Source organism: Argiope bruennichi, chromosome 4 (assembly GCF_947563725.1).
Source record: "Argiope bruennichi chromosome 4, qqArgBrue1.1, whole genome shotgun sequence".
Lineage (NCBI taxonomy): Eukaryota > Metazoa > Arthropoda > Arachnida > Araneae > Araneidae > Argiope > Argiope bruennichi.
The window spans coordinates 118,787,643-118,800,514 of NC_079154.1; the positions used below are offsets into that span (position 1 = coordinate 118,787,643).

A 12,872-nucleotide genomic window follows, 5' to 3' on the forward strand; every position below is an offset into this window, starting at 1 on the left:
TCATTAGCTGATTAGTTGCCAAATAAACGTTAATATATGATTTTTAGCAAAACTATCTGGCTTCTAAATGGCTTTATGACTCTAAACTGAGTATAAATTGTTAGAAAATAGCTCTTTAAAATTATCATTAATATCTTGAATGAATTAGTGTTGCATTTTTTTTTCTCAGAGGAAATTGAATAATTTTGATATGATGTACTCAACAAAATTATCTTCGCGGAAGAATAATTATTTGTTTCGTTTATTTTCTAATTTTGCGAATCATCAGTGCTGAGGTGGCCTAGTGGTAAGATATCGTCTCCGAAATCGGAGGATTGCAGGTTCGAGACCCGATTACATCGAAGAACCGACGCGTAAGCAGGTCTGGCGGGTGTTAAATCTGTCGGGGCCAAACGCTTTTCCGTTGGTGTGGTGTGGAAGTTTGGAGAGGTGGATGCCAGCTCAGGTGCCGTCTTTATAATCTGACCGTGGCTCAAAATTATGAGGCTAATCCTAAAATAACCCCAGTGTTGGTTTAAAATGGTCAGTTAATGTAACTAAGCAACAAACTTTGCTCAATTTTATAACATTTACTTTGATTAAAAGAATATTTCTATTTCAAATAGATGAACTACATTTTTTGTGGTAGGCTGCATACAAGTACTAATGGTTGTGCCAAACAATTTTAGTTGGGCACAAATATATCTAGACTCAAAAAATAAATTGGATAATACTTTTTGACTAATAATTTCCGAATGTATTTATCTATCTGTATGCAATAATATTTGCAATCTGTATGTATATAATATTGTAATCTGCAATATCTATCTTTATGCAATAATATTTGCAATCTGTATATATATAATATTGTAATCTGCAATATCTATCTGTATGCAATAATATTTGCAATCTGTATGTATATAATATTGTAATCTGCAATATCTATCTGTATGCAATAATATTTGCAATCTGTATGTATATAATATTGTAATCTGCAATATCTATCTGTATCTATCTGTATTGTAATCTGTAATATCTATCCGTATCTATCTGTATTATAATCTGTAATATCTATCCGTATCTATCTGTATTGTAATCTGTAATATCTATCCGTATCTATCTGTATTGTAATCTGTAATATCTATCTGTATCCATCTGTATTGTAATCTGTAATATCTATCTGTATCTATCTGTATTGTAATCTGTAATATCTATCTGTATCTATCTGTATTGTAATCTGTAATATCTATCTGTAATCTGTATGTGTATAATATTTTTAAAAGATAAGCATATGCTTACTCAGACATTCCATTCCTTTTCAAGTGTCATACATTATTATTAAAATCTGATGATGTTTTTTTTATAAATATGATCATTATTTAAAGCAATGATAATATATAATAAATACATTTTCTGTGAATAAAATGCATTTTGTTTCAAATGTAATTTTATAAACAAATAATGTAAAGTCTATTTTTTTTAATTTATTCAAATCAATTTAAATACTGAGTCATGTATGTAACTTGTTTTATTTGATAAACTTTAGAAACTCTAGGTGACACTTCAATTTAAATCAACAATCAAATTAAGATATCTCAATTCCTAAAACAAATATTTCCCTTTTAACAAATGATGTTTTTTCAAAATGTAAACAAGGAAATACTGATAGCTGATTATGTATACTTATATGCATTAAGAAAAATTAACGCACCTAAATAGGCATTAATTTTAATTAATACACAATAATGCCACTAAGTTAATTTAGTTTCAATATAAATTTCCTTAATGTACGTGAGATATTATTAACACAAAAGTCTTTTGTTAAATGGTTTTCCAATTGTAAAACCTGAAGAGAAAAAAATAGGGTTGGAAAAAAATTTTTTTAGCCAATACAGCCTCTAGAAATAAATTTTTTTCGAAGAATATAATTTCATGAATCAATGACACTAATGTTGTGATATCACTAGGTTTTATGTAAATAATTTACAACTAGAATTATGAAATTAAAAATGCATGAATTAATTTTTCTAACACCTCCAATATTTTTGAATTTTTATTTATCAAGACTTATTTAAATTAGAATAATAAAAACTAGAATTAATCTTTTTTTCTTTTCACTTTTTGATTTTTATTAATATATATATATATGTTATGAAAATTTGAATTAATTTTATTTCAAATTCATTAAGATGGAATGATGTTGGCATTGTAAAATTCCTACAATAAATTACTCAATTAAATAATAAATAGGTTCTTAAAATGCGAAAAAAGTATATAGTTATCTAGAACACACAGCTGTGTAAAATTTTTAAAAAGTATGCCATCAAGGCAGGAGAAAATTTACGTGTCAAAGGTTCCATATTCGCAAGTATGTAAAAATTTAAAATAAAGTTCATAAAATTAATATTCATATAGAAATTTTACATTTTATTATTCTACTTCTAGGTATAACTGAAAAGATTTGTCTCTACATACATGACCTATAGTCTCTATAAAACGCATTTATTCATGTTTCATCAATTAAAAATATTATCAGAATGATATTTTCTTGTTTACTAGTATGAAAGAATAATTTGCATCGAGATGGCAATTTGGTTAATATAACCCAACTTCATTGTTTTAACAATCTAATTGTTAAAAGTAACTATCCATAAAAATTCGTATTAAAATTTTGCATTCGTGAATTTATAGTTTAATTTTAATAGCTTCGTTTCGGATTGTATAAAAATTATGATTCTCAACAAGAGTTTGATTTGATTTAACCTTTTTATTAACAACTTTCTTTTTTCATCAATTATATCACTTCCAATGGCCAAATTATAGCAATAAATTTGTCTAGTAGCGCTCATTTTATCTTTCGAAAGGAAACGTAAATTATAATATGTTTATGAAAATAGTATTTTTGCAGTTAGTCTAGCATTCGTATTGTGTCTGTTGCCCGAATCTATACATTGGACGTCTTTTTTCCGACCAATTGAAAAGAAAATTTGACTAGGAACTACAATTGTAGTCATGATATCACATTCCGAATTTCATTGATTTAAGCCATCACGTTTTTGAGCTACTGCGATCATGTGCATGCGAAAACACAGACTGATAGAAATCTGTCTTTGACAGGCTTGCAAAATTTTATAAAAATTGACATTTTAGATATTTTTTTCGGATATTTTTACTATTATTTATATAACTCTTCAAGGTTTGCAGTTTTCAGTTGAATTATATTCAATGCAGAGAAAGATAAAACATGTAGACATTCTCCGAATGGATTTTCTTCAAACATTTGTCGGAAATCTACTTATTTGGTCCATGCATGCTCATGCAAGTCCATGTACCAAAATTTATCAAAGAATTTTCAATTATCTTGATCATATAAAGATAGCTATAATACCAAGAATGTGTTTTGCAAACTCATACAGATCTAAAAAATAGATATTCGTCTAAATCTCGAGTTCAAATTCTTTTGAGGAGTACGAACTATCATACACTTCTTATAAAAAAAATGAAGAAGAAAAAAAAAGATATTTTTATGATTATAATAGATTAAATGTAAGCTTCTTTTCTTTATGCTTCTCCGCAAGAAAATTCCAAACAGCGCGAAACACAATTCAAGCAAACCGTCAGGATTTTCTGAAGCCACGCAAATCTTAAACAATATACCCTCCGAAGATCGGGAAAAAATCGTAAGCATCCGCATTCATGGCACATAAACTGGCGTTTAGAGACTTGAAGAGTCAAAGTTGATATTACTTTATTCGTTGATAAATCTTTTTGATGAGTATTCTTTTCCTTTCTTTATCTTTGCTCTTATCATTGGATGCATTCATGAGAATGATAAGTGAAATAGGCTTTCTTAACACAATGCAATAAAAAAAAGGCTTCCCTGTGTTTCTGATCAAACTGAGGGCAAATCTTAGTCTTGTAAGAATCTAGTCTACTGCTTTTTTCTTCCTTGAAGGTTTTATATATCTGAGATATGAGAGTGTTCAAATCTTTCTCGCTTTTCAGGATAATTCCAATATTCTTGTCGTACAAATAGAGTTGGAATTTGGAATAGATACAAATAGAGCTGTTTTTTCAATTATCCTCTCCATAAGAAATATGTGAAGTACCAATTCATAAATTTTGGATAACTAAAAACTTTATTATATTTTCCTATAAAATATAATAAATTTCTTCAAATATGTGCAATGTATTTTTCTAATACAAGATTATTTATGAAAACTGATGACCATAGTCAAATTTTGGTATTCGTATATAATAAAAAAGTTTTGGATTATGTCAAAGAAAAAGATAGACATTTTTCATCATTTAATCATATTATTTTTTTTTTCATTATTCGAAGAAAGATAAAAGACAAAGATATTATGATTTTTAAGAGAAAAGGAATAAATAATTATCAATGGAAAATTTAAAGAATAATTTAGTAATGTTATTGTCAAAAAAAAAATGAAATTGTTAAAGATTACGTGTTGTCGGCATTTATTCCTCTTTTATTGTTTTTATCTGATTTTCTATTTTTATTAAGATTCAAAATTATTATTAAAAAGCATAAATCGAGAAATTTATAATAATACATCTCTTTTTCAGGTTAAGAAAGTTATATTTAACTTTAAGTGTATACTATCATTTTATATATTCCCTACTAATTATTATTCTAACGAATAAGAAAACTCAATAAATTTTATGTAAATGTTAACAAATTCGTTTAAAAATTAAGTAAGCATTTTGAAATATGTTATTAAAATATAAAATTTTATGCGAGAATTATTATATTAAAATTAATACGAGAAAGCAGTTAACCCATTAAGAGTAATATTAAACTTTCACTACCCATCTAAGTTTAAAAAAATCATCTCGAAAATGAAAATTAAAGGCATTCATGTTCTTATAATTTCCGCCAGATATTTATATGAAAAGAACCTTTAATATTTTGAGAAATAATATTAACTGAAAGTTAATCTTCTGAAAGGAAACATGATTGACGGATAATTGCAATGGAATGCAAACATTTTAGCTTCATAAGCAACCGGTATTAACTGCCGTAATTATTTGGTTAACAGATAAATAAAAAAAAATATTTGTTTTCGTGAAAATTTTGAACGAAATTCCAGTGTCCTTATCGTGTGATTTATTATTGTATTATTTGATATGTCCATACATAAATAAAACGTATATAGGAATTTGAATGCTCGATAAAGCAACATAAAGAATTTTAAAGAAAAAAACTATGGATTCAAAGATTTATATATGGGATCATATTATTAGCACATAATCCAATTTTTCCGTGATATGCATTTGTTTTTGTTTAAAACATCAGACGCACGAACAATAGATCTTCTCTCACGGCAAAGAAGTAAACTCCCATTTTTTTTAAAAAGTATGAACGCTCACTTTTGTGAAAAGTTGAATAATAGATAAATCTTATCTCAATAATAATGCCAAATACAGATATTTCTTCAAATAATGTGAGAAACGTTAAATGGAAGATATTCTTTGATCTGTTTTTTCTACTTACAACTTTGGAATTTACGCGTGTGGCGTATACAAAAGGGGAATTTTTGTCTATAATTTCTCTTTTATACCATTATGGCTTGAAATATATGTTTTGCAGTCTTTCAAATCTCTTAAAGTGTGAAATAGTTTAATCGCAAAGCAATAAATCTTGGATTCTCCATAGACACTCAAAAGCTGTATGAATAATCCAAAACCTAAACTTCCAGCTGGAGAGCATAGTTAAGAAAATACTAAATAATGGAAATGCGTAGCGATTGCTTCTGCCTTTTTTGAAAAACAATACTATTAAATATCCTTTTAAATTATTTGACAGAGTCTGTTTCAAATAAAGCAGAAATAAAAGAAAAATTAAAATAAAAACATAGCACATATATCTCAGCATTTTCTTCCAAACACATTATTTAAAAACTTGAGAAAGAATCATTCAAAAGAATGCATTTAAAAAATTTGATTAAATTTATAAACAAAAGCGTTGAATATTACAAAAAACCGCAAATAATTTTCAAAAGTAGAATTAGTTATCAAAGAAGTTCTCAAAGTCAAAAATATATAATAAAGGTTAAGCTTATGATATAAATAATGTCATAAAAACTATTATTATGATTTATTGAAAATTACGCAATGAAAAAAAAATATTTAACTATTTTCTTTTTGTTAAAAGACACATAATGAACGTTCAGTGCAGATGATTTTTCTGGATAACTATTAAACAAAATATGGGTGTTATTATTCAGCTACAGTAGCATAAGAAGGAAACGTTAGGAAATAGATACTTTGTCTAATATATTTGAGGGCTTTTTTTTCCATTTCATACATTTCAATAAAATTTTTGGGAAACGAGTTCGTTCAACGAAAATAAATATATTGCGTCATTTGTATTATAAAATCTTTTCTCGATGATGAGATATAATGAAGAGCAAAGTTATTTAAAATATGCACTCATGGTCAAAATTAAGGTAACAAAATTATTTTTCAAATTAATTCTAAATAGCTACCAGTAAAATTTAAACAAATTATATTTTGTATATTGTGAAGGACCGGTAACACGATATTAACCTTTGTTGTGGAAAAAAATGTTGTTTAGCATTCGTTTTTGAGGAACTACTGAAATTAGACCGTTTAGGCATCTGGAATGTTTGCCTGCAATTTTGTGAATATTGCATTAAAACAAAAATTCAACCTGTTTCCAATGAGAATGAGTTCTCATAATAGTTTAGACGATTCCTTGAGATGGAGAGCCGTTGGCAATCTTAGGCGGAGGTGGCTTGATGGTTACAAGTGGCACTGAAAATGGTATTCAGGTTGTGGAATCAATTCCAAACAAGTGGTACTGTAACCAGGAAAGCCAGCCAAGGCTGTTACAGAGCAACGACGGCATAGGCTGACAACGGCTCCTCAACTTGCTCGTGACCTTGCTGCTGCGTCTGGAATAAGAATTTCCAGACAAACACTATACAGACGTCTAGCAGAGAGGGCCCTTTATGCCCGGCGACCAGTTAAGTGCGTTCCTTTCACTGTATCCAACAAAAAAGCCCGGTTGTTCTGGTGCTGAAGACATCAGTCTTGGGTACAGCAAGAATGGGGGCGTGTTTCTTTCAGTGATGAGTCGAGATTTACCACACAGAGTGACACTTGTCGAATCTTCATCTGGAAAGAGCGAGGAGCTTGCAATCATCCCTCCTACATAAAAGAAATCGCCAGATTTGATGGCAGAGGAATCCTTGTCTGGGATGGCATGTTGGGCAGTTGCACACCACTGTACGTCTTCGATGCGGGTACTGTCAATGCACATCGCTATAGGGTTGAGATCCTTGAAGTCTATGTGAGGTTGTTCACATGTTCACAGACTTCATGTTTATGGACGATAACACGCATCCACACAGAGCCCAGATCGTTGATGATTTTCTTGAGGAAGAGGATATTCGACGTACGGACTGGCAATCGAGGTCTCCGAATCCCAATCCTATTGAACATGTTTAGTATGGTCTCGGAAGAGCCATTGCATAGCGTAACCCCCCTCTTAATACCCTCCAAGAGTTAAAAGCCGCGCTTTTGAAGAATGGGCTTTGTTACTCCAGGTATTTATTGACACCCTCATAAACAGTATGGAAGCTCGTTGTGAAGCCTTTATAGCAGTGCACGGTGGTCATTCTTAATATTAGACAGGCTTTCCTCGAGATAAATGCTTTATCTCTGATTCATAATGAAACACTTTTTGATATAACCTGTTTCTTCCCATTTCCCAATTAAATTCTTTTCCATGTTGTTATGTGTCTGTGTTCTTTCTTCCATTGTAGTGTAACTCTGTGCCAAATTTCGTGGCAGCACAGTGAGTAGTTTTTCATTTTTCGCAGATTTTATGTTTGAGACCTTAATTTTGGACATGAGTGTACGTGTTTGTTCAATTCCATTCAATCTTAACCCTTCATTGGGGAGGTGCGGTTAACGAGCATTTTTTTAACACTCAAATGAAATTTTCTAATGAAAGTATTGGTATGAAAATCAGTTAAGATATCCTATAGATTTTTCCTTGATATATAACTATGCTTTAGAAATTGTTCAAAATATATTATCATTGAAAAATGTAATTGCATTTGAACATACATTTTCTTCTCAAATTACATGTTACAGGGAATGATATTCTTGAAAAAATATATTACTTTCTACTTTTTAAATCAAATTTATTTTTCTAATTTGTTAAACGTTATATGGAAAACAATGTTATAAAAACTTCCAGCAACTATATGAAAAATGACGATGGGGAAAATTGTACCTTTTTTCTAACGGCATAGTTTTGCGCAGAAGTTTTGAACATTCGTACTACGTTTTTCGAGGGCATTTTAAACACGTAGGTTAATACTAGCATTAACATCAGCCTGTAAATTATGTAGATATTTCTCTTGGTATATCAAAATATTTTAGAATACATTATATTTTTCAAACTACATTATCACTAGAAAAATCAATTACATTTGAACATACGTATTAGAATCAGTAGAATGCGAAGTTTCATCGAAAATATCTTCTGTACTATTATCCTCAAAATTTAAATCGGCTGCAATTAAAAGTGTCTGATCCTAAGCTTCATAACGAGGATCAGTAGGATGGATGGTATTTCTAGGACCAAGTCTGCTAAGGATATAATATTGGAGCACTAAAAGGGAGGTGTGGTCTCACAGACGCAGCGCAAAGAAATAGCAAAAATATTTAAAAAAGCATCAGCTGAAACCGGATGAAAAAGGGCACGTATAATGAAGATCACGAAACAGGAAGATACAGGGTCAGTCTATTCGATTGATCTAAAAATAGAATAGGGGTGACTAAAAGTCCATCCTTAACGGTCTGACAAACTGCAACTCCCACAGGGTTAACCACACGTATTTAACGGTATGGTTAAATACGTACAATTTTCATTAAAATTGGTGTTTCCCCACAATTAACAAAGAATCCTCAAAATCTAAATCCTATCAACATTCGATACTGTAAAGTTTTTGGTGAAAATACGAAAGAAAGTAAAAAAATTTTACCTAAAACATTTTGAGAAAGAACTATTTCATACTTATGTTTTAAAACAAATTCAAAATAATTTATCCCCTTCAGGACCGGCGAAAGGAGAAAGAAGCATCCCCCCAGGCCCGCGCGCTCCGAAAGTGTAGGCACCCACAGGCCCGGGCAATTTTTCTCGCTAAGTCTAATTTTAATTAAAAATTCGTATAAAATAAAAACTGCAAATAAATACGCTGAAATTTATAGTTTATTTTGATTGATATTATCTGAATATACTGTAATAAAATTGTGGCGGTAATTGAAAAAACAGATGCGAAATTTAAAGTAAATGAAATAAAATAACGAAACATTTTTATTAGAGTAATATTTTAATAAATGAAGTTATGCATAATATATACTTTCAGAAAATGGCGTACATTTGCTTACTAATATTCAAAACATGGGAAATTGAATGTAAAAAAAATTGTATCTAAAACGTTTGAAGTTTATGATACATTTTAAAACATATTTCGGGACAAAGCCCTACGTTGAAAGTTTGGCATTTACAATGAGATAACTTCTGTTTTTAATCATTTAAAGAACTATTAGATTCATTCATCAATTTAGAAATCTCATTCTCACTTAAATATTTTGCTCTTTTTGCCATAGTGACTAAAATAAAACTGACCCAAAATATATCAAATAAAAAAAAACTACCTAGCAAATTCCAAATGCAAACGATAAATCCACATAAACGAATAAGTAAGCTTTTATTCATCTTAGCCAAAATATAAATGTAAACCCAGAGAGCAGACAGTCATAATCCTTTAAATGCCTAATCATCTCGAGAGAACCTAAAAAGTGTAAATGTTTATGTTTAAATCCACGATCATATTAAGAAAAACTCGGAATTAAATGAGCATATTGAAGGTTAAGGTTCTGTGAGACATTATTCGAAATTATAACGGACTTCAACCGTCGTCTAGTGCTAAAAATTTAAATAAAACGTTCCAAATTGAAATCACGTATACGCGATCATGTGCTCCTGAAGTGGGAAAGTCTAATCACATATAGGATATCGCAGGCCTTGAAGGGAGATTTGTGTGATTACGGTCCTCAACGGGTTAAACAAAAGATATTTTACACTTTTGATTTCACAGTAATTCCGTTACAGTATTTACCAAATGCTGCTTGGATTATTTATACAGTTAAAATCAAAAAGTTTCTTCGGTTCTTAGAATGAATCTTTATAAACTAAATTAATGAAGTTCTTTAAATTTAACTTTTTTCCTTTTCAAAGTATTGCTGTACTTCATTCGCATCCTCCCTCTAAAATGAGCGCAGAAAACGAGCAAATTGCACTGAGATTCACTTTTAGCCTGGGAACAAGTAAAAATAAACTGAAGATCTTGAGTTTCATAAATACTCAACAGTGATAATACTATTGTTTGCAGATGAATTATTAAAAATTAGGGATTCATGTGTAGAAGTATTTTAATGTGGAATAAAAACTCACTTTCTGTTCATTCTTTTAAAGCGTTTCTTGCTGAAAATGTTCTTGCAAGTGGTAAAAATATTCTAAATCATGTTCCCTCACTTTTAGTTTATCAGTCTGAAGGGATTCGCGATAATTAAAATCTTTGGAATCTAAAATCATTCTAACTAAATCGCATTCACTTTTTTCCTTCACCAATATATGCAGGGTCTTTTTTTTTTTTCAAGTGTGCATTTCGCGAACTCAGGAGCCATTCAAACGTATACTTTTTTCACTGCATATTCTTTGACTGAGTCAATATCGTAAAATACTCAGAGGTTATTTCATATGAGGTAAATTTTATTTGGAGACAGATTGCAATAATATGTAGCTGTTCCCTTGCTGACATCTCTAAATTTGAGCAAAATTTATTCAACAATCTTATATGTACATGATGAAGACGAGTTGAACTTGGGGACAGTCCATGAACGTATTTTTATATATATTTTTATTAATGGCAAAGGAACTCTCTATTTAACTATTTCGGACGTGTGAATTTGCAACTGAAATATGGATGTCATAATTTCTGTGAACAATTAAAATTCTTAATCAACCTACTTTGCTTAAACACTTCATTTTCCCTACAGACACACAATTAAAACACGGGAAATTTCCACGCAGTGGACAAGAAAAAATATAGACCTACATTAATATACTATTAAAAAGAAGTATAACGAACTCCTTTAACGGATTTCTCTATCGTCTTTCATCACTATCATGTATCGCTGATAAATGTTGATTAAATAACTTAATATACATATATTTCACACAGATTGCTAGTTTTTCTATAATATCGCAAAATGCAACAAACGACAGTCCCAACCATAGTGCGCACTCGCTTCCAATATAGCTCATAAGTTTTGTAGTTTCATATTTAGGATGCTGATGATATGTATAACTTTCGAAGCTTGAATAAAACACGTTGAGCAATAGAATCTTACTTTTGCTCACATTTTTTACAAGAGGATTACGAGAGAACGCTTCAGAAGACAAAAGCGATTTTGATATTTTTCTTTTATTATAGACAGATATACATGGTAAAGGACAGTCACAGGTTAATTTAGTTAGAGACAAATCATTCAAAACATCACTCAAGCAGCAGACTTCTGTATAGTTTGTCAGACTGCATGATTTAAAGGTAGACTTTATTGATGAAGTGGGATCAATGCAGTTGCATCTTGCAAAATTATGTCGCTGGATGCAAGACCGAATGCAAAATCTTTTACTTCTAGTAAAATCTTTTTCGTTTCGTTTATAGTGTATGCAACGATCTTTGTATGGGTACTCAAGTCTGTGCATTACAGTTTGCTTTAACGCTATTAATACTTCAAAACCCGGACTAAGTGTAAATCCCTCATCTTCCGGGTTTGGATCTTCATTGGGATCGTGAATCATTATTTTCGCTCCAACTGTTTCTCCTGTTAACAAATAGCATGCGGAATCCAAATTTAATGTCAAGGCTAAACCACTACCTACACCAAATTTTGAAGCTTCTATTATCCGACCATTCTGAATTTTATTATATGTTATACAGCTACCATAACGAAAGTCAGCGAAATGACTTAAATGATTTTGAGAGCAATTTTTTCCATTGAAAGAACATGATATCAGAAATCCGAAGGGACTGCGATCGTTTTCTATTCGTTCTGTCTCATTCATTTTGTAATACTTCTCTAAAAGTTCTAGTGCTCGTGTGTTACGTCCATTTCCGGTGCTCCATCTGTTTTGATCTTTCATACAATGTTTGAATGATGCAGCTGAAGAAAACACGAGAGGAGTTTCCAAACCTTCCTGGCTGCATAAGTCCTCTTTTCTAATCCTGTTCATATTGCAAACGCTTACGGCAGGAAATTCTAGTTTCCGTTTCTGATCGATATGGAAGCTTGTGACAATGTTATATTGTTGGTAAAGAGCGAGGAGATTCTGAATTTTGAAAAAACAAACAGATAAGCATGTCAAAAATGCCAAAAACCAAAAAAATTTTACAAACCACGTACGGCCATGAAGTATTCGTGACACAGAATAAATAGAAGAACGGACTCTCATCTTTTTTATTTCCATACAAAAATCAAAATGCAAATGGAGCAATTTTTATTTTAGCATTGCATACAATTCATATTAATTTTCATTGTGAATTTTTCTCTTCAAAAATAGCAGTTTAAAAATGAAAAACAGGATCTTATTCATTCAGTATGCCAGCGAGATTCCTTTTAGCTAATGCAAAGTGCTGCTGATAGAAAGCAAAAACGAATAAATGCTAAAGAAACCGAAAACAAATGAATTTCATTGATTATAGATTGTAATAAATCATTATATATCAATGAAAAAGAAAGGAAACTCTCATTCGACTACTAAAAAT

General features: G+C 30.4%; 1 protein-coding gene across 1 annotated transcript; it reads right to left on the minus strand.

Annotated features, from left to right (window-relative positions):
- Window positions 1-11,209: 11,209 nt before the first annotated feature.
- LOC129966413 (amiloride-sensitive sodium channel subunit gamma-2-like) lies at window positions 11,210-12,340 on the minus strand. The gene has a single exon (XM_056080835.1). The coding sequence runs from the start codon at window positions 12,338-12,340 to the stop codon at window positions 11,210-11,212; it is 1,131 nt and encodes a 376-aa protein (XP_055936810.1).
- Window positions 12,341-12,872: the final 532 nt, after the last annotated feature.

Excerpts from the sequence above, each read along its gene's own strand:
- LOC129966413 (XM_056080835.1), bottom strand. The coding sequence starts at position 12,340 with ATGAACAGGATTAGAAAAGAGGACTTATGCAGCCAGGAAGGTTTGGAA.